The sequence below is a fragment of the Mobula birostris genome, chromosome 9, assembly GCF_030028105.1.
Source record: "Mobula birostris isolate sMobBir1 chromosome 9, sMobBir1.hap1, whole genome shotgun sequence".
Taxonomy (NCBI): Eukaryota; Metazoa; Chordata; class Chondrichthyes; order Myliobatiformes; family Myliobatidae; genus Mobula; species Mobula birostris.
Window position 1 is genome coordinate 116,509,986 of NC_092378.1, and position 20,910 is coordinate 116,530,895.

The 20,910-nt window shown below is 43.1% G+C and overlaps 1 protein-coding gene across 8 annotated transcripts in view; it reads left to right on the plus strand.

Moving 5' to 3' along the window:
• tnrc18 (trinucleotide repeat containing 18) overlaps positions 1 to 20,910 on the plus strand; it is a 165,398-nt gene that overhangs the window by 135,999 nt on the left and 8,489 nt on the right. For 7 of the 8 annotated variants that reach the window (XM_072268661.1, XM_072268664.1, XM_072268658.1 and 4 more), the window contains 6 exons: positions 770 to 887; positions 5,900 to 5,975; positions 6,637 to 6,745; positions 13,217 to 13,333; positions 15,417 to 15,614; positions 16,418 to 17,646. In XM_072268661.1, coding sequence (XP_072124762.1) covers positions 770 to 887; positions 5,900 to 5,975; positions 6,637 to 6,745; positions 13,217 to 13,333; positions 15,417 to 15,614; positions 16,418 to 17,646 — 1,847 coding nt within the window. The remainder of the gene's footprint in view (positions 1 to 769; positions 888 to 5,899; positions 5,976 to 6,636; positions 6,746 to 13,216; positions 13,334 to 15,416; positions 15,615 to 16,417; positions 17,647 to 20,910) is intronic. The other variant, XM_072268663.1, reaches the window with a different exon arrangement.

Here is a 20,910-nt window from a genome sequence, read left to right on the forward strand (position 1 = left end):
CCTTCAGTACAATGACTATAAGTTTAAATTCCCATTTTCATAACACCAGAGCTGTTTTTGTTATAAAGAAAACATTTTAAAAAATTAAGCTTGTGTAGCAGAGAAGCAGCCTATTCTGCTTATGTGGTCTATTCCAAGAACCTCTCTCCTCCTTGCTACTTGCAGTTTTTTCCATTTTATTTTCTGAAAATACTTGGGGAGAGAAGCATGCGTGCATGCTTACATCTGCTTTACTTGTTGGGAAACAAAAATTTTGCTTGCAGCCTAGCCAGAGACATTATAGTCCTGTGGATAATGGATCTGAATAAAGGCACCTTAAATATGGGCTTGATTGGGATTTGTGCAATTGTCCAAACTATAATTAAATTGCCAGAGCTTTTGTCTTTCCTTATCTCTGTGGTTTTATAAAGTCTGATTCCGTGAGTTCCCCACACACTTAAGCCGTCTGCTTCTCAGCAGATAACACAGCATCTTCTACAGATTCTGCTGGGTTACTGCAATTCCAACATTTTCAGTTTTTACTTTAGAATTCCAATATCTGCAGATTTTGTTGTAATTTTGACCCTCTGTCTCTTTTCTCTTTTTTGATTATCGCCTGTAATTCTTGCTACATTTTGTGTATGGTAAGTCTCTGTCAAGCTTCTAGGGAATGTTAATTAATGACACAGTGTTAATAGACGTTATCACTGATGGGATTACATTCCATCAGGGTTGGATACAGAGATTCATCACCAAGGAGTTAACAAGAGATTTCCTTCACTTCCTACAGCTCCTCGCTCATGTGTGATTGACAAGGATGAGCTCAAGGATGGCCTTCGTGTGCTGATTCCAATGGACGACAAGCTGCTTTATGCCGGCTATGTGAAAACTGTTCATTCTCCTGATATGTAAGTTTTCCCCAAAGCAGAGGGCATAGGCTTAAGGTTAGGGTAGGAGCTTTTAGAGGGAACATAGAAACATAGAAAACCTACAGCACAATACAGACCCTTCGGTCTACAAAGCTGTGCCGAACATGTCCTTACTGTAGAATTACCTAGGCTTACCCATAGCCTTCTATTTTTCTAAGCTCCATGTACCTATCCAGGAGTCTCTTAAAAGACGTTTCATTTCTGCCTCTACCACCGCCGCTGGCAGCCCATTCCACATACTCACCACTCTCTGCGTAAAAAACTTACCCCTGACACCTCCTCTGTACCTGCTTCCAAGCACGTTAAAACTATGCCCTCTCATGCTAGCCATTTTAGTCCTGGGAAAAAGCCTCTGACTTTCCACACGATCAATGCATCTCATTATCTTGTACACTTCTATCAGGTCACTTCTTATCCTCCGTTGCTCCAAGGAGAAAATGGCCAAGTTCACTCAACCTATTCTCATAAGGCATGCTCCCCAATCCAGGCAACATCCGTGTAAATCTTCTCTGCATCCGAAGATCTGAGGAAGAAGTTTTTCACTCTGTGAATGATTTGATTATGAAATACATTGCCTGAGGGGGTTGAGAGAAAGAGACACTTACAGCATTTAAGAAGTATCTAGGCCAGGGGTTCCCAACCTTTTTTACGCTATGGACATTAAGCAAGGGGTCTGAGGACCCTGGGTTGGGAACCCCTAATCTAGATGCATTCTTGAATCAACCAGCATAGAGTACAACAGACCAAATGGAATTGAAGTAGATGGGGCCATGACAGTTGGCTTGGGCTTGGTCGTCCTCCTGACCAGCTCTTCTGTTGTCATTGAGGGAAAGGTTACTGTTAGGACACCCATATCACTCATCTCTCAATCCTCTTCCTGTACTCCGACTCATTGTTATTTGAGATGCGGACTATTATGGGGGGGGGGTGCAGGAGGCGGGTGTCATCTGCAAACGTAGATCAGTGGGCTGAGGGTGCACCAATGTTTAGAATAACTGTGGCGGAGGTGGTGCTGCCTTTTCTCACTGATCGGTCTGCTGCTCATGAAGTCAAGGATCCAGTTGCAGCTGGAGAGCTTAATTCCCAGGATCCAGAGTTTGCTTGGAATAATAGTATTGAAGGCAGAAATATTGTCAATAAGCAATAGTCTGATGTAGGTACCTTTACTGCTCCAGGAATGGGCATTGGGCCAGGGAGATGGCACCTGCTGTAGATGTGGTTTTCTCCTGACTTGCGCACCATGTTTCCTGTTTGACAAAAAGTCAGCTAGCAAAAGCAAATCTGAGGAGTTGTGGGTAACAGAAATGAGAGAACTCTCATTATCTCCAGGTCACATGTGATTTTCCCACTCGCCTCCATCTCATGTTATGCTGTGACTTCTGCAGCCGAAACCATGACCAAGCAAATCTGCAGTCTGATGACTCCACAACACACCTTCACGCTGCAGTCTCCCAGCCAGAACTACTTCTTCTTCCCCACAGAAAGGAGCCAAAATCCACATGCTCTGGGCTAGATTTGACGAGGAAGGGAGAACATCCATCTGTCGCAAAGGCTTGAGGATTGCTAAAAATTAGGCCTCAGACCTTTTTCTGAAGGCGGTCACCTCACCCAATGGAAACAAACAATTGAGCGTGGTATGGCTCAGCAGCTGGGTTACCTTTGGATAAATCCCCCCAAGAGGTGGCACAAGGGTGGGACTGGGTGACTGCAGAGCCATTAGTGGGAGGGGAGGCCACTCCTGGTCTGCAGAGAGGAACTTTGGTTAATATATTTTAGAAGTAGACAATAATAATTACTTCAGTGGCCTTGGGGCTACCGAAGAGTGCTGAATAGAGCAGGCCAGATCCCTATGCTGGAAATGTTCATCAGATCACACAGCAATTTTGGAGAGAGCAACAGAGTTGAGACTGACTGTTTCCCTCGCTGCAGATGCTGACTGATCTTCCAGCATTCTCTGTTTATTGTTCAAGGTCGTAGTGTCTGCAGTATTTTGTGGTGAATTGTTTATGCTGTTTACCTTGGCTTCAGTACTTGAAAATGACTCTTCAAAAAGCCTTGAGCTTGCAAGTTCTGATTCTTCAATGCTTATTTCAGACATCTAACTGAGATGGGGAAATAGGATTGATATCAATGAAAAACAGCGCCCGTTATATATCAGTTCTAGGAATGAACTGTTCTACTCTAAGCACACTGTAAATCCATTTGTAGTAGGCCCTGTTCTAAGGCATCTAAAGGAAGTAATCACCAATGTGAATATCATGTGACAGAAAGGTCTGCTCGAAACTGTACCTTGTGTCCTCCAGTCATGTCCAAATCTTTTGCCCTTCCATTACAAATCAGCATGTCATGATGATGAGTCCAGCAGTTGGTCTGACTTTCTCCTTGCCCCAGGGCACAGCCCAATCTGAGCACATCTGTTCCCACTACGTCAAGATCAAGCTGCTCAGCATTAGCAGGAGCCTCGCTGCATCGAATAAAGATGGCCAAAATGCTTCAAAGAAACACTGCTGTTGTACCTTAGGCAATTAAGGAGCACTGGCATTCATTTATATATTTAACACATTGTCCACTGGATCCACTCAGAGCATCTGTAAGCAGAGTGTTCCAAGACACCTGGGGTAAGCATAGTGAAGCATTTCAACTGGGTCAGAAGTAGAAATCTGAAAATAAAATAGTCTGATAAAAGGAGATATTTCTTTATCAATTTTTTGCATTCTTGGCCAAGGCAGCCGCGGTCATAGGAAATACTGAGGCACTGCTGGTTGCCAAATGGCCTTGGGATAATGGCTTCATCTGCTGCTTATTGTTTGCTTTACTTTTGAGGGATAAGCAATGGGCAGGACATTGGGGAGAATATCCTGTCCTTGATTGAATAAATTAATGTATCTTTAGTGTCCTTCTGGTCTCATCGTTCTGCTGAACGTCTCATCTGAAAAAAGGGCAACTTGTGGGCAGTGAAACAGGTGCTGCTCGGGCCTGTGCCTGTGGCTCGGACTCTGAGCTGAGCGATCTGTACTCTGAGCTGGAAGTGTTCTGTAATCCACAAGCAGAGAGTGAGGGACCACTAAAGGATCATCGAGCCACATCTATTGTTAGCGTATGAAACAAACAAAAGTCCTTTTCTGCAGAGTTTTCATTTTGCTGAGCAAAACACCCCAGTTTTCATTTACCATACACCCATTTCTGAGCCAAGCAAAGAACTATCAAGTTCAGAGTGAATTTGGGAGCGCCTCTTTGCTATGTGAAGTGTCTCCTCGATTTCAGAAACCTTATTCAGAGGTAGCTGTAATCATGTGTCTGTTGTGCACTGTAACTGACTCAACATAAACAACAGATGGTCTGTAGTAGCCAAAAAATATAGGTCATCTCTTCAATCCAAATGATTAACTTTTAACCTCATGTGATAATTTAAAAAGGAAGTATTTTATAGGTAGGCCACATTTTGTGCCTACAGGCATGGGAGTAACAAATCTGAGCCGACAGAACACCTAGGGTGCCAAGAATGAGGTGTCAGCTGTGGTTTAGTAGAAGCTTAGCTCTTTCACCTCAGTTGCAAGGCTGTGGTGTACGTCCCAGTCCAAGGACATGACGGCAGGTTGGACCACTATCACAGTGCAGTATCAAGGGTGTGAAGCAGCTACAGAGATTTTAGAGGTACCATCTTTCAGATAAAACACAAGTCCAAGATCTTGTTTGCTCCCTCATTTGTTAAAGATCCCATGGCACCATTTCAGTAACAATCCAGGCATTTGTGCCAGATAACTTCGCTAATATTCATCCCTCCATCAATATCACTGAAACAAATGGATTTGATCAAGATCAGATTTTTATTTATGGCAGTTTGCTATTCACAAGCCAGTTGCTCTGTCTCATAAAGTGCAACTCTAAACAACACCATAAATGTGACATTGACTATGATGTGCGTTGTTTGCGTTTGACTTTCAATAAATGCGACTTTTTTTAGTGCTTGCGGGTTTTTCTGCTCTTAAGTGGACTACGTTAAAGCTGAGGTCTTCTGCTGGACAGCAGTGCAGCAATCATCTGAAAGTCTTTCCTTTTATCTGTATAAAAAGTGCATAACTCCACTGAACAAAGACAACCAGCAAATTGTACTGATTTTGCTGTGGCAGCAACAGCTGGTCTTCCATTGAAATCATGGACAAACAAGTAGCGCAACACTTCACAGTGCCTGCTATAAGATCGGGGTTCAATTCCCGCTGCTGTCTGTAAGGAGTTTGTACTTTCTCCCTGTGACCGCCTGGGTTTCTCCCAGTAGCTCCGGTTTCTCCCACAGTCCAAAGATGAAAAGGTTAGAGTTGATAGGTTGTGGGCATGCCATTTTGGTGATGAAGCATGGTGATACCTACGGGTTTACTCCCAGCACATCTTAAAGCTGTGTTGGTCATTGGTGCAAAACACCACATTTCACTGCATGTTTTGATGTACATGCGGCCAATTGAAACTAATCTCTATCTTCACCATCATGTTTCCTCTTTAGGGGAAACCCAGAGCTGGGTGACATAGTTTCAGAATAGGGGCCACCTTTCCAAATTGGGAATGATGAGAATTTTTTCTCTCAGAAGTACTGCATATCAGGGAGCCCAGGAGGTGAAGCAATTGAATATATTCAGGGGTGAGGTAGATTTTTCGACTGTAAGGGAAATCAGGTATCGACAACGGGCAGGGAAATGGATTGAGGCCAGAACAGATCAGATCTTATTGAACAGCTGAGCAGAGTCAAAGTGGTCTTATGATTGACTCCTCCTCCTATTTCTTATGTCCTGTTTTCTTGAAGTCGCAAATACTGAGTTAAGTCTGGTCCCTTTTATTTCAAATCCTCATCTACATTTGTTAAGTAATCAACGGTTCTTTTTTCACACATAACTTTTTGCTATGTTGTGTACACCATGAAATATGATTAGAAGTTTGGACCTTCTAAAAATGCTAGAGAGCTTTGGGTTCACATCTGGATTCTTTAATTCCTATTCTAGATACCGTGTGGTTGTAGAGGGGGAGAGGGGAAATCGTCCTCACATCTATTCATTGGAACAACTTTTACAGGAAGCGGTGAGTGGCTTGTTATGCCAATAAAATCCCTCTGCTGTTTTAGTCACGTTCTGCACTCTGTTCAATTTGGAAATGATTTTGCATGAGCTTTCCTTCAGCCTTGAATTTTGTACAAAGTCGAAGTACTCAGAGTGAGGCAAATCAAACAATGATCAGACCACCGCAGGAATCCCATGTTTCTTTAAGGTATCTACAACCGTGCTCTAGTTTGCCCCTACATCTAATCTCTTTATCATTTATAACCATGCTTTCATCTTCCTAGGTCCCAAGTTCTAGAATTTACCTCCATGTATGTCTCCACCTCTCCACCTCACTTTATATCTTTTTAAATGGTATTAAACTTAACTTTTCTCAGTTTTAGGGGGATCTGCCATATCTCCTATTGATGCTGTCAATTTCTTTTCACTTGGTAACACTTCTGTGAAGCACATGGGGAAGGGGATATAGTTTGAGTTCCGACATTAAAGCTGTTGAATACAACTAGGTGTTTTATATATTTTGTTCAGGATCTTCAAAAGTGCAATTTTTTTACATTCTGAGTAAGTTAAACCCAAGGGCATTGGCTCCCAAAGAGAGCATTTTGTTTGTCAGAACTGAAATAATCTGAAATTCCAACTTTAATTTTGCATCTTGTTCTCTTTTCAATATCTCTTTAATGCAGATCATTGATGTTAAACCCTCCTCTGTGAGGTTACTGCCTGAAGGTACTCGTATCGCTGCATATTGGAGTCAACAATATCGCTGTCTCTACCCAGGAACTGTTGTCAGAGGTACCCGTCACTATCAGTTTGTGAGCCAGAGGAAATGTAGATTGGCCTACCTTGTCAGGCTGTCATTAAAGAAAAGATATCCCACAGAGTCACGTCAAACCCTGCCTGGCATGCAGGAGGTGTGAGGATTGCAAACTTAATGGTGATTCAGCTATACGGACTCTAGTGGGTTTGCCTTGAAGTATAGAAGTCACAGTATCCCTCCCAGTTTGCCTGTAATAAATTTTTTTGACATAGTATAACAATTGTAGTTAGAGAGAAAAGTGAAAAAAAAAGTGGGAGGGAACTCTGGTCTCAAACATCTAGTGGCTTGGAGAATGTGAAATTTTGGCCAGTTAGAAAATCATTGGTGGCCTATTTCTGTCATATGTGTATGAGATCAATCGGCAGAGGAAGTCATAGAGCTCTTCTATGGATACAGGCCAATGTCCATGCCACCACGTTGTCCACCCGGATAGTCCCAATTCCCAGCATTGACCCCGTCCCCTCCATCTACCTGTCCAAGTGTTTCCTAAATGATCTTGTTGTACCTGCCCCAACCACTTCCTTTGGCAGCCAATTCCATATACTCATCACTCTCTGTGTGGAAAAGTTTCCCTTCAGCTCCCTTCAAAATTTCTCCCCTCTCACCCTAAAAATCTATGCCCCCTAATTTTTGCAAACACTGTTGCTCCACCTTACCTATGCCTCTCACAATTTTAAACACTTCTATAAGATCACCCAAGGAATAAAGGCCGGGCCAATCCTTCCCTGCAACTTGAGCCCTCTAGTCTTGGCAAAGTCCTCATAAATTTTTTTGCACTCCCTCTGGATCAGGGGTCCCCAACCTTTTTTACACCACAGACCGGTTTAATATTGACAATATTCTTGCGGACCGGCCGACTGGGGGTGGGGTGGGGGTTGTTGAAGTAGGGTTAAACTCACCTCAATATGTCTTTTACAGTTGGGTTGCCAACTTTCCCACTCCTAAATAGGGGACAAAAGTAGCAGTCAAATCCTGGGACACTTTACCCCAGGAAAGACTACCATGACCATGAAGCCTCGCGCGGGCACCGGTCATCACATGCGCATGTGATCTGCGCATGAGCGTATGTGCCGATTTTTTTCCCCACAATTCGGTTTTGCCTTCATCTTCCCAACTATACATACATTATTTCTACTTTATATAGGCAATGTATTTATCATATCATTCCTGCTTTTACTATATGTTAGTGTTATTTATTTTCGGTTTTATGTGTTATTTGCTATGATTTGGTAGGTTATTTTTTTGGGTCTGGGAATGCTCAAAAATTTTTCCCATATAAATTAATTGTAATTGCTTCTTCACTTTACGCCATTTCGGCACAGAAGGTTTCATAGGAATGCTCTACCTTAGTGGGGGAAATACGGGACAAGGACGGTCCCGTATGGGACAAACCAATTTAGCCCAATATACGGGATGTCCTGGCAAATACGGGACAGTTGGCAACCCTATGTTCAAGTTCAACAGTGCGTGACAGGGAATGAGGAAAGGTGCAGCTGACACATAATCGTTTCCTCACGGCCCGGTAGCCCATGCTTTGCGGCCTGGTACCGGTCCGCGGCCCGGTGGTTGGGGACCATTGCTCTAGATTAGACATTTCTTTCAGTAACAGGGCAACTAAAATTGTACACAGTATTCCAAGTGGGAACTTACCAACGAGCTCCTATATTCAATGCCCTGACTGATGAAGGCCAGTGTGCTAAACACACTGGCAGAACACAGCAGGTCAGTTAGCATCTATGGAGAAGAATAACCAGTCAACACACCCAAAATATTGACAATTTATTCCTCTTCATAGATGCCGCCTGATCTGCTGAGTTCCTTCAGCATCTTGAGTATGATGCTCAAGATTTCCAGTACCTGCAGAATCTTCTGTGTCTTTAGTGTGTTAAATCCCCTTTTCACCACAATATCTACTGGTAACGCCATTTCCAACGAAGCGCGCACTTGTACTCTCTGTTCCAGATTTGTCAAACACAACTTCCATGTTGACTCCTCCTAATCAGACTCTCTCTATCAAATGCTGCTGGATCCTGACCCTCAGAATTCCCTCCAATAACTTCCGCACTACTGGTGTCTGGTTGACTGGGCTGTAGTTCCCTGGCTTGTCCTTGCTAACGTTCTTAAACAATGGATCATCAGTTCCAGGCTTCAGGAACTTTGCCAATGGCTATAAGAATACACTTAGGGGGGAAACAGTTTTTTTCCTCCTGATTTCCCTCTTAACTGTATTCCTAATCTTCATATGCTTGTAGTTACACTCTTACAATCATCCCTGACCTCTTAAACCCATATATATTTCCATCTTTTTCTTGACCAGCACCTCAATATATCTCATCAGCCAGGGTCCCCTAAACTTCCCACCCTATATGCTGCATCCAGATGCTTCATATATCACTCTTAAAAGTCTGCCAATTGCTATTTGTTCATTTCAACCTCCGCTTAATTCCATCAAGGTTAGCCCAATTCTAGTAGGACCCCAGCCTCTGGACCTGCCCTATCCTTTTCCATCACTATCTTAAAACTGATAGAATTAAGGTCACTGAAGGCAAAATGTTTCTCGACTGCTTCTTCAGATACTTGCTCTACTTCATTCCCCAAGAGAAGTTTCAGTACTGCATCTCCCAAGTAGGGCCCTCTCTATACTGACTCAGGAAACTTGCCTGGGCACGTTTCACAGATTGCACCACGTCCAGGCTCTTAACACTGTGTGGCCAAGTCAATACCAGAGAAATTAAAATCTCCCACTATTGCAATCCTGTTATCCTTACAGCGATTTTTGATTCAATCGCTCTCCAGGGCTCGCTTTGTCACTTGGCCTGCACAGACCTGTCACTGAATCTCTGCATCACTAAGCCATATAGGAAAACAGGATTATAGGTTTTTCTCTGGGTCACGATCAATTTACCCTGCTGGAAAATGGAGGTATGACTAAAGTTACATAGGAATCAGACAAAGGGCTGCACAGTAGCATAGTGGTTAGTACAACACTCTACAGTAGAGACAACCCAAGTTCAATTCCCACTGCTGCCTGAAGGAGCTTCTCCCTGTGGCTACGTGGGTTTCCTCCGGGTGCTCCGGTTTCCTCCCACAGTCCAAAGATCTACCAGTTGGTAAGTTAATTGGTCATTGTAAATTGTCCTGTGATTAAATTGGGGGACTGCAATTGTACATTGTCCTGTGATTAAACTGGGGGACTGCAGGGCTGAGAGGCTTGAGGGGCCGGATTGGCCTATTCTGTGCTTCATCTCAATATATAAATCAATCTGTATTACGCCAGGATGTTCCAAAATGCTACTCAGTCAAATGAAGTACTACTGAAGGGCAGTGACTAGTAATGAGCGACATGTTCCAGCCAATGTGTATCCAGAAACATCTACAAAATAATTAGAAAAATAAATGGAAGTTCTTTAGTAGTGTTGAGGGATAAATGGTGTCCAGGAAAAAAAAACCCTTGGTTTTCTGTTTTAAACAGTTTCATGCAATCATTTTGCAGGCAGAAAGGACAAGAGGGGTCTTGCTTTAACATCTCATCAGCAAACTAGATAGATAATATGCTTCAACCAAAAATAAACTCTGTCCCTCAGAAATGGCCACTTGGAGGAGATATCGAATTATATTGACTTGATTCATTGAGGTTCTTGTAAACTACAAAAATTAGCATTAATTTTAATCTCACTGTGTTCAGCACTTACTTAACCTGTCGAATCATTTATTTGTATTATAATGAATCCCACATTAGAATAGGTCTTCTTTTGAGGGGGTTTCCCTTTCTCTTTTTTCCCATTTGCTCTATAACCTTTGCTCCTACCCATTGATTGTAATAAATCAGCATTAAGGAACCTAGCACTGAATGCAGTAATGAAAATGGTCAAGTGATCCCTAAAACTGACAGGGAGGTCTTCGATGCTTGTAAGTTTTTCAAACGTGTTGAGCCATTTGCTTTCAAGGCAGATTTATTGCTCTCCTCTTGAATGTGATGCAGAAATTTATCACGTAGCTCACTGACATTGTGATAGCTGCTATTCTCTAATTATTCTCATAAATCTGCTGAACTCAGCTCCCTTTATGGTGGCAAAACCAATGCTTGTAGTTGGTTACATGGAATGGAATCAGCCAGACTATGTTCACTTTCTGTACCTTCGCCAAAAGCCTATTTGGCACATTTCCTACATAAAGAAATTCTCTCTCGGTATTGAGTAGCTTACAAGTCTATAAAAAGCACAGAAATCTGTACAGGATTTTGTACTCCATCTCTGCCTTGTAATTCTCATAATCATAGCAAGAGAGAGGTGAGAAACATCCTAGACAGTAGAGTATTTAAGCATCAGCTTTAACTGTAATCATTTCCATAAAGAACAGAACTCAAATCAGGATATGACTTTAAGGAGAATTATCCCCACCGCTGTTTTAATAAGCAAGAGGAAAAGGATGAAATCCTTTGCTTCTCTTATTCAAATTCAAGAAACCGTCAGTTCCAGAGATCAGTCAGCAATACTGAATCTCCAGGGTTAGAATGGGAAGATGCAGCATAAACGCTGACTGGAAATGGATATATCACCCGGAAACTGGTGTCCTGTTGTCAGTTTCCATTTTCCAGTTGCATTATTTAGGATTTTTCTTAACAAGCAGGAGGTTCAAGTACTGCAGCATGTAATGTGGCTGTTGCTCAGCCCACTCTTCATTTCTTGTGTAGGAGACAGCTTTCCTCAGCACCAACATCCCAACAATATTGGATCCAAAACAACTAGAATGTACTTACAGCCCTTCATGGGAGCAACATTTGACCCCATACTGTGATCAGTGACCAAAATAGTAGGTTTTAAGTTTCGAAGGTGCTGAAAGCATTCCAGAGCTTAAAACATGTTCTTCAGAGTTGGTATTCTTCAGTATTTGTGAGGGCTTTGAATATTAATGTGCTATTTGGCCAGATGAGCATTATAACCTCTCCACCTCATTCTATGTGTAAGATCAACTGAAGATATCTTGAACACTCAGGACTAAGAACAAACACTGCTCCCAACATATAAACGGCCATTATGTCCATTCCACACCTCCGAGAAACAATTACCTCAACACTGAGCAGGAACAGGGTATGTAGCATTGGTAGCTTAGTAGCAATCCATGTTTTAGAGTGATTCCACAAAGTAGCCTAAGGGAAAAGCTTTCACATTAAATGCAATATCGGTTTTCAGTTTCATTACAGTGAAATCTCACATTGGGAAGATTGGAACCAACCCAAAATGAAAATCAAAAATTGTATATTTTGATCTCTGAGCAATGGTAGAAAATTAGAACAATTCCTTGCATTAAAAATGACAAAAAAGAATTTTACGAAATGTTGCATCTGCACTTTGTTCAGATCATTGATTGGCTGCTTCCTAGATTTAACTGAGAGAATATTTAAGAGTTAACAGAAATTCCATTAGGCATTTGTTCCATGTGGTTTATATTTTGAAGTGGTTTTAGGAATTCATTAAAGTCCAGAATTGGATGATAAAGCAATAATCACCAAAAGTTCAGCCTAGGTGCAGATGGCCTATTCAAATTTCCACCACCCATGTGCAACACAGGATTCAGAATATTTTCTTTTCATCTTTTCCTAGTTTCCATTCAGTATGTTTTCTTTTCTGTAATTGCTGTTTACATTTTTTTGCTCCTGACTTCAATAAAATTAACTTTGAGGTGTTCTAAGATATGGGCCTGAAGTGGGGGAATGTCCCATCAAGGGTGTATAGAGAACCAGCAGAGGGATGGAATGATTTAGATAGTTTTTTTTCAAAGAGGCACTGTAGTTTTCCTTTCATATCATGAATTTTATTTTAATAAAGAAAAAAAGCCAATGAGCTGCAAATTTATCTGCACTGCTCCCATTTAACTCCCAATGTACTGTAGTAGCATACACAGACTTTATTTTGCACCTGGAATTTTATGTTTCTGGTCACTACTATGGTGTAGAAATATATCTGCACAGAAAAATCCTTCAAATGGCAAATAATAATGACCAAATCACTGCATGTTTTCATGTTGTTTGTGGAATAACGGTTAATTACACATTACTGATATCCCTTACTATAGTGATGTGAGAACTTTTGCAACCTGCTGAGAAGTTAGGTGTGACATTAGATTAACAGTTTACTCAATAAATACCCCACTGATTACACAGCCCTCCTTTAGTTCAGTTCACGTCAGCATGGAAGTGCCTCCATCGCTTCAGTGTATCACTTTTGGACTTTTTCCTACAAGTGATCTCAGTCTTAGATTTTACCTGTGTATTATGCCATCTTCAAGTAAGTTAAAGCACTTCCTCGAGTGTTTTCTACTAATACATGTTCCTTAGCAAACACTGCTGTATCCAATCGACTACATGCCCCCTTCTAGCCACAACCCCAGTCTCCATTCCTTCCCTTAATTTTCTCCTAACCCTTCTGCTTTTCTGCTTTCCTTAGGCAGTCCAGACCCGGATGAAGATGAGGATTTGATTACAGTGGAGTTTGATGATGGGGACACCGGGCGGATCCCCATTTCTCACATCCGCCTCCTACCTCCAGATTATAAGATTCAATGTACGTAAATCCGATGGCCTCTGTTCAGGCTGCGCCCATTCACATTTGAGGACCCATATGGACGGATAGCGATAGGAGGCCAAAGTATGTTGGCTGGATGTGAAAAGGCAGCATCAGAATTATAACAGAAAAAGAGCAGAGTTACCTTAAAAGCAGGCACAGTGGCCATGTTTGCCACCCAGTGTTGCTGGCTGCAGTCGTCACAGAGTCACACAAAGGTCAGAGGCAGAAGGCTGAACTCACACTAGTTGTGCACCTTTGAGTTGATAGTGAGGTCTCAGGAACTCAGGTGAAACATTCGGAGGCCCTGCTCCTAAAATGCTCTGAAAGGCTACATCTGAAAGCAAAGAAGGGAGTGGAGTTTGTCTTTCGTCAATGTCAAGAAATGATTTGAACAGTTGTGTAAATGTCTCTGGCTTTCAAAGCCATTTAAAAAAATTATTAAAATTGAGATAAATATTAAAAATGCTGAAAACTGTTTATTAATGAAATAACTTTTTTTAATGCAACACACACAAAATGCTGGAGGAAATGAATACAGTCGATGTTTCGGGCCACAACCCTTTGACAGGACTGGAGGAAAAAAGGCTGAGGAATAGATTTTAAAGGTGGGGGAGGGGAGAGAGAACCACCAGGTGATAGGTGAGACCTGGAGGGGGAGGGATGAAGTAAAGAGCTGGGAAGTTGATTGGTGAAAGAGACAGAAGGCCATGGAAGAAAGAATAGGGGGAGGAGCACCAGAGGGAGGTGATGGGTGGGCAAGGAGATAAGGTGAGAGAGGGAAAAGGGGATGGCAAACAGTGAAGAAGAGGTGGGGAGGATGGGGGGCATTACTGGAAGTTCAAGGAATCAATTTTAATGCCATCAGATTGGAGGCTCCTCAAACGTAATACTAGGTGTTGTTCCTCCAACCTAAGTGTGGCCTCATAACGACAGTGGAGGAGGCCGTGGATGGACATATGGGAATGGGAAGTGGAATTAAGATGTGTGGCCACCGGGAGATCCACTTTTTCTGGTGGACAGATAGTAGATGCTCGGCGGAGTAGTCTCCCAATGTACGTCGGGTCTCACCGACATACAGGAGGCCACACCGGGAGCTCCGAATACGGAATATGACCCCAACAGACTCACAGGTGAAGTGACGCCTCACCTGGAAGGACTGTTTAGGGCCCTGGGTGGTAGTGAGGGAGGAGGTGTAGGGGCAGATGTAGCACTTGTTCTACTTGCTCCTCACCTGGAGCCTCACTTCATCCCTCCCCCTCCAGGTTTCACCTATCACCCAGTGTTTCTCTGTACCCCCCCCCCACCCACCTTTTGAATCTACTCCTCAGCTTTTTTCTCCAGTCCTGCCGAAGGGTTTCGGTCCAAAATGTCGACTGTACTCTTTTCCTAGATGCTGCCTGGCCTGCTGAGTTCCTCCAGCATTTCGTGTGTGTTGCTTTGATTTGCAGCATCTGCAGATTTTCTCTTGATTTTTTTTTTAATCTCCACTTTCCCTTTACTCCTTGATCTGCTTGCCTTCAATTTACATTGAATTCATTTGGGCGTCTGATTCACCACCAGCTTTGACCAGAGAGGCAGTTCCCCAGCACAATGTTAGAGGATACTTTCAATCCAGGCTTCTGGTTTTGTCCAAAGATATAGTGTAGAGATCAGACTGAGACTGACTAAAATTCAAACTGTCTTTTTTGCTGACTTTAGCCAGCAAGATTCACCCCAAAATAAAGGTTTTCAGTATATTTATTTAGTTCTAGCTGAGCTAGTTCCAATCTGTCTAGCATTCCCATTTGTATTTTGGGGCTACTAAAAGAAGCCTCATGTAAGATTTCATCACCAGCACCCAAGACTGCGACCATTCTGTAATATGGCATGGTCTTCATAATGGACTAGAAAGTTTGCATCTTTCTCCAGTGAATTCAGGTAACTAATTCCCTTGAGAGGTGAACTAGTGACCTCCTTCAGGTGTAGAGGATAGAGGCATAAAACGTCCTCCCTCACCCCAGAATTTTTTTTATTTTCCTTCTTTCGTTGCGTCTTTTACTGTCATGAGTAGCACAAATGTTAAAAGTGCGATGTTTGTCAGTGTCTGATTCAGAGACTGGCTTCCTCTTAACAGGTGCTGAGCCATCACCTGCCCTGCTGGTGCCCAACACCAAACGGCAGAGCAGAAAGTCCAGCAAAGATTCCACGGAGAGCAAGGAGGCCAGCACTCAGAGTTGCAACACTGCTGCATCCAAAAACAAAGGGCGTGGACGGAAAACCTCCACCAAAGGCAAAACCGGTAAGAGGGCTATTAATTAGGCTTCCCTCGATGCACAGTTTGGCCGAGATCTTATGCACATCCCTGTGGAAAGGAAGTGTTATAAGGAAGCATTTCCTGTCATGGAGTGTTGTGAACCTGGATGGTCGTCACAGCAGGAGAAAAATCTGAGATTGATAAAACTCGGTGACGGGACAAAGGCATGAGGAATAGTGCTGATATACCCAAGGTCCAGCTAACAGGAGCAACAGGGATTAAATAGCTTCTATCCATATGTGCCTCACTTAGCTTATTTAGTATTTATTGAAGTGTCCAAGAAGCTACATGTTGAACCAAATTCTCAATTCTGTTTGGAAATTATCTCAATCTTTGGGCACTGCAATAACATAGAAAACATGGCAGTCAATTCACTCAGAGTAGTGACACGATGGATGTATTATTTTTTTGGAACATAGAACAGAGAGGAGTACAGATCAGCAACAGGCCATTCAGCCCACAGTGTTGTGCGAGACCAGAAACACCCAAAAGCAAATCAAAAACACCCAAATACTAATCCCTCCTACCTACACCATGTTCATATCCCTCCATCCTCCGTATATCCATGTGCTTATCCAAACGTCTCTTAAAAGCCTCTGATGTGTGTTTATGATGCTGATGAGGTCATTATTGTCTCCAGAAGAACTTATTGACCACTGTGTTTCAACTGCGGAGTTTTTTAGGTCCATCTGAAAGGGCTGGCACGGTGGGGGGAGAAGGGGGGGATAATGATAAAAAACCATTAAGTAACGAGAGATATTTTTCCCCCCCTTCTTCTATTCCGTTAGGAGCAGACTCAGTTTCAGAGCAGGCTGAGAATACTGGTCTGATGGAAAGCCAGGGCGGTGCAGAGAGCCAAAGCAAGCAGGTTGGCAAACCATCGAGGAAGTGTCTTCAGAAGAGGAGTACCAGTGGAGTTTCGCGCAAAAGCATGAGGGAGAAGAAGAAGAAAGTGACCAAAGGAAAGGCCAATCCAAAGCAAGGCACACAGCAACCTTCGGCTTTACCCTCACCCGTTTTCGGGAATGCTCTTGGCACAGAAACGTACAGTGATCTGCCTGCTTCATCAGACTCCTTCATCACTTCCGAGACAGCTGGAGTGAAAGTGAAGACAAAGAAGGGAAAAAAGGCAGAGGAGGAAACTCAGGAGTTTGCGGCGGTTGGGAAGGGACTGAGGAAACAGTTGGAGGCTGAGATTCTCATTAAGCTTGACCACGAAGGGGTGATGTCACCGAAGACAAAGAAGACCAAAGCAATGATGATGGAAGACCAACACTTAACAAGTAAGGTGGACAGCAAAGCTTTGCTGAACTTACCTTATCCAGCAGCAACGGCAAGCAGCGATGCCAAGCAGAAACTCTCAAAGACTAAGGCTGCAAAGAAAGAGGCAAGCATCGGGGCTGCTTACTCTAGTGGGACGTACGGCAGCAGTTCTGATGTTCTAACCAAAATGAAGAGCAAAGAGAAGGAAGATGGTGAAAGCAGTGCGAGCAGTAGCAGCAGTAGTAGCAGCAGCAGCCTGGAATCTGATGGTGAGGACGATCAACAGAACAATACAGGAGAGGCTCAGGGAAACAGCAGCACAACAAGCTCCAGAGCGTCATCACCTGTGTCTTCATCATCTCAGTCCTCATCTTCCAGTTCCTCCTCCTCTTCCTCTTCCTCCTCCAGCTCTTCCTCCTCCTCCTCAACCACCGACGAAGACTCCTCCTGCAGCTCCGACGAGGAGTCCAGCTATCAGTCCGCCCCGGCGCCCAGTGTCCCCTCAGGCCAGCAGGCAATGGCCAGTCCATTGCCGGAACCAGAGGCCCAGTGCGCTCCCCAGCAGCCCGCCCAGAAGCAGAAGAAGCAACAGAGCAACAGCAAGAGCAAGGCTAAGAAGCGAGATGGCATCCACCTGCCAACAACAAAGGAGCTCGCCAAGCGCCAGCGGTTGCCATCGGTGGAAAACCGGCCCAAGATCGCTGCCTTCCTCCCAGCCAGACAACTCTGGAAGTGGTTTGGGAAGCCTACTCAAGTAAGTACTTTTCATATTACACAAATTTAATATCAAAGGATCAAAGGTACAATTTAATGTCAGAGAAATGTATACAATATACATCTTGAAAAGCTTTTTCTTCGCAACCATCCATGAAAACAGAGGAGTGCCCCAAAGAATGAATGACAGTTAAATTGGAACACCAAAGTCCCTCCCCAGCTCCCCTCCCTCCTGCGCGTAAGCGGCAGCAAGCAACAATCCCCCTCCCCCCACCGGCAAAAAAAAGCAACTATCAGTACCGCTACCGAGCACTCAGCGCGAGCAAAGCAATAGCAAAGACACAGACTTGCAGTCACCCCATAAACGTCGCATTTCACCCGACGTTCGACATACCATAGGTTCTCTCTCTCCCTAATAAGGGAGAAAGAGGTGTCTCTATTTTCACAGTGAGCAGGGAGACTTAACAAACAATTCACTGGTTTACAATGTTAAAAGTCCGTTACGTCGCTTTTCTCGAACTCTGTGCCTGAAGATCACAAAGATCCCGGGTCTACAGGCACACAGCAGATACCCTGACTCCCCCAACGACACAAGGGTCTCCTGTCATGACACCAACCCTTGATCCGCCTGTTTCCAGAGCCCTGAGATCCTAGGCTTCCAAATTCGAGCCAGACACTTAGGTCAAGCCCTTGGTGTGCCGAACAACGGCCAGTTATGGAACCCCAAGAGCGGGTCCCATTCACGCAAAGAACCATAGTCAGTGTGTAACTCCAGGTCAGGGTCTGCCAAAGAATGCTGAAAGGGAAAAATAAAGATATTAAAGATGGAAATAGAGCTGTTTCCAAGATGTAAGCAAAGGAGTCGCCGTTAGGCGCCATTAACCCCCCTAAGCTCCACCTTAATATCATAACTAATTTAATTCCTGGACCACCAGCTAAAGCAAGGCAGTGGTTATAAAAACTGGAAAGTTTTCATGAGGTTCAGACTTTAATAAAGTATTCATATTTGTTTGGCATATTTTTTGCATTGGAGTTTGCATAGTTATGGAGGTAAGGGAGGGGCTGAGCTGTTGGAGTATCTGGGTGTGTACAAGGGTAGATCAGGTAGAGGGTGAGGGAACTGCCAAGAAAATGGAATACATCCACAGTGTAGGACATTACGGATTTGAGGAGTATGAAATTGTGAGGGTTGGATAGGTTGCGAACACTGAGGTGCAATGTGCTTTCATCCCATTGACAAAATATTGGGCTGGAAGCTGTGTTGTGCAGCCAGATCACTGAACACGGTTGTGTATTTAATGCATCAGAATCCTGCTTTTATACTTTCATTTCAGACCCTTTCTGTGCACCATGCATTTATACACAGAAGCTGCTGCAAATACACAGTAATCTGCTCGCCCATTTTGCTCATTTTGGTGTAATTAATGCAAAATAAAACACTGTACGTGAGATTTGTGAGGGGTATTGGCTTTGCAATGAGAAGCCATAGTTAGAAGGTTAAAGTGCAACCCTTACTTTGGCAGAGACCCAACCTTATGCAGGCTGTGAAAATCATATAAACTGGAAGGTTACAAATCCGAACTACAAACGTTTGTAAAAATAATTAAATTGTAGAAACATTCAACAGATTTGGAAATGTCCATGGGAAGTGAAGCAATGGTTACATTTCAAGTTGGAGAGCCTCCATCAGAACTGGGAATGAGATAAAATATTGATTTTAAGTTGCAATTTAAAACCATGTCCTGCTATGCAACTTAAAGTCTTTTTAATTCTTCCCTAGTTCTGATGAAACGTTTACAATCTGAAACGTTAACCCGGTTTCTTTTTCCGCAGATGCTGCCTGACCTGCTGAGGGCTCCCAGCACAAAATGTCTTTATGCCAACATATAGACAGCTGCTGGAGAGCCCAGGGTTTCCATCTTCTTCCACATAGATTCTTGTCTAAGTGCTCTTTCTTATCGATTGTTCGCAATGTTTCTTAGACTGTGACAGCATCCTATCCTTGTCTGTAAGGATTCTTTTCTCCATTTACATGCATGGCCAATGCACACAGACTTATAAGGGGAGAATGCTCCCGAGTGCGTGTCTGATCAGAGCACCAGAAGCAGGAGCTGCCAGAAACATCAAGCTGAAGTATAGATCATACAACATGTAGTCCAGATCAGCCTGCTGCCTGCAGCAACACAGTGCACAGGCTACAATGCATCCAAGATACACTGTCCCCAATAATAAGCTCAGCCCAGAACAACTATAGGGTGTTAGATTCAGACTGATTCAAATTTGTAATGTTTCCAATCTGCAAACTGAATTTATCCCAGAAAACATAATTGATCAAGATGCAGTTTAAGTCTCCAATCAAATGCAAGGCAAAAGAATGAGGTCAGGTGAAAGAAGATTTTTTTTTTCTTCGTGTAATCACTTGTTAGAATCTGCTAGAGAGGCTGATAGAAGAACATTTAACAGGAAATTGAATAAATAATTGAAGGGGAAAGTCTGCAGGGTTTAATGAAAAGAACAGAGCAATTGGATGAATTGGATACACTGTGAGCGGAATTGCCTTGTGGCCTAAAGTGTAAAAGATTTACTTATATCTCTAATGTGAAATGTAAAAGCTTTACTAAACTGTAGTCTGACTCGAAACCAGCCGTTATGCTTCAATCAGGTCGCTCAGAAAAGTGTACGCAAACGTTTACAGCCTGAATGGGCTTAATGATTATTGCCTCTGCTGTTCCTCACCACATCTTTTCACATCCCCAGATCAAGATAAATATTGCCAAACTTATTGTAAAACTATTCTGGATGTTGCCACCTTGACTGAGCAGGTACTGAACCAAGTTCAGACTAAGTGTGAAAGTCCAAGTTTCAATCTTTGGAGAGTTTGAAATTTTGTTAATTGATTGACTTACATTAAATTACTGTTTCTAACTTAAGACTGGTAATTGATTATACAGAGCCAGCATAGAGTTATAGATTTTACCTGACATATCTGATCAGAGTGTTAGAACCAGTGGATAGGGCAGTATTTCTAGATGGTTCTTCCTTGGGCTTCCAGAGACACAAGACCCTCATGAGACGGTGTTAGCTAATGTTGAAGTTGATGGAATTGAAGCCAGTTTAAAGCCTGATTGGGTGAATGGCAGAAAATAGGAATTAAGGGGAAATAGCCAAGTTGGCAAGTTGTCAGTGGTGAGTGCAGCTGAGAATCCATGTTGGGTGTGAAGCTATTCACCACTTTTATAAACAACCAGATGATTGGATAGAAAGACACATAGAATCACTTCACTATAACACAAAGATAGGTGCC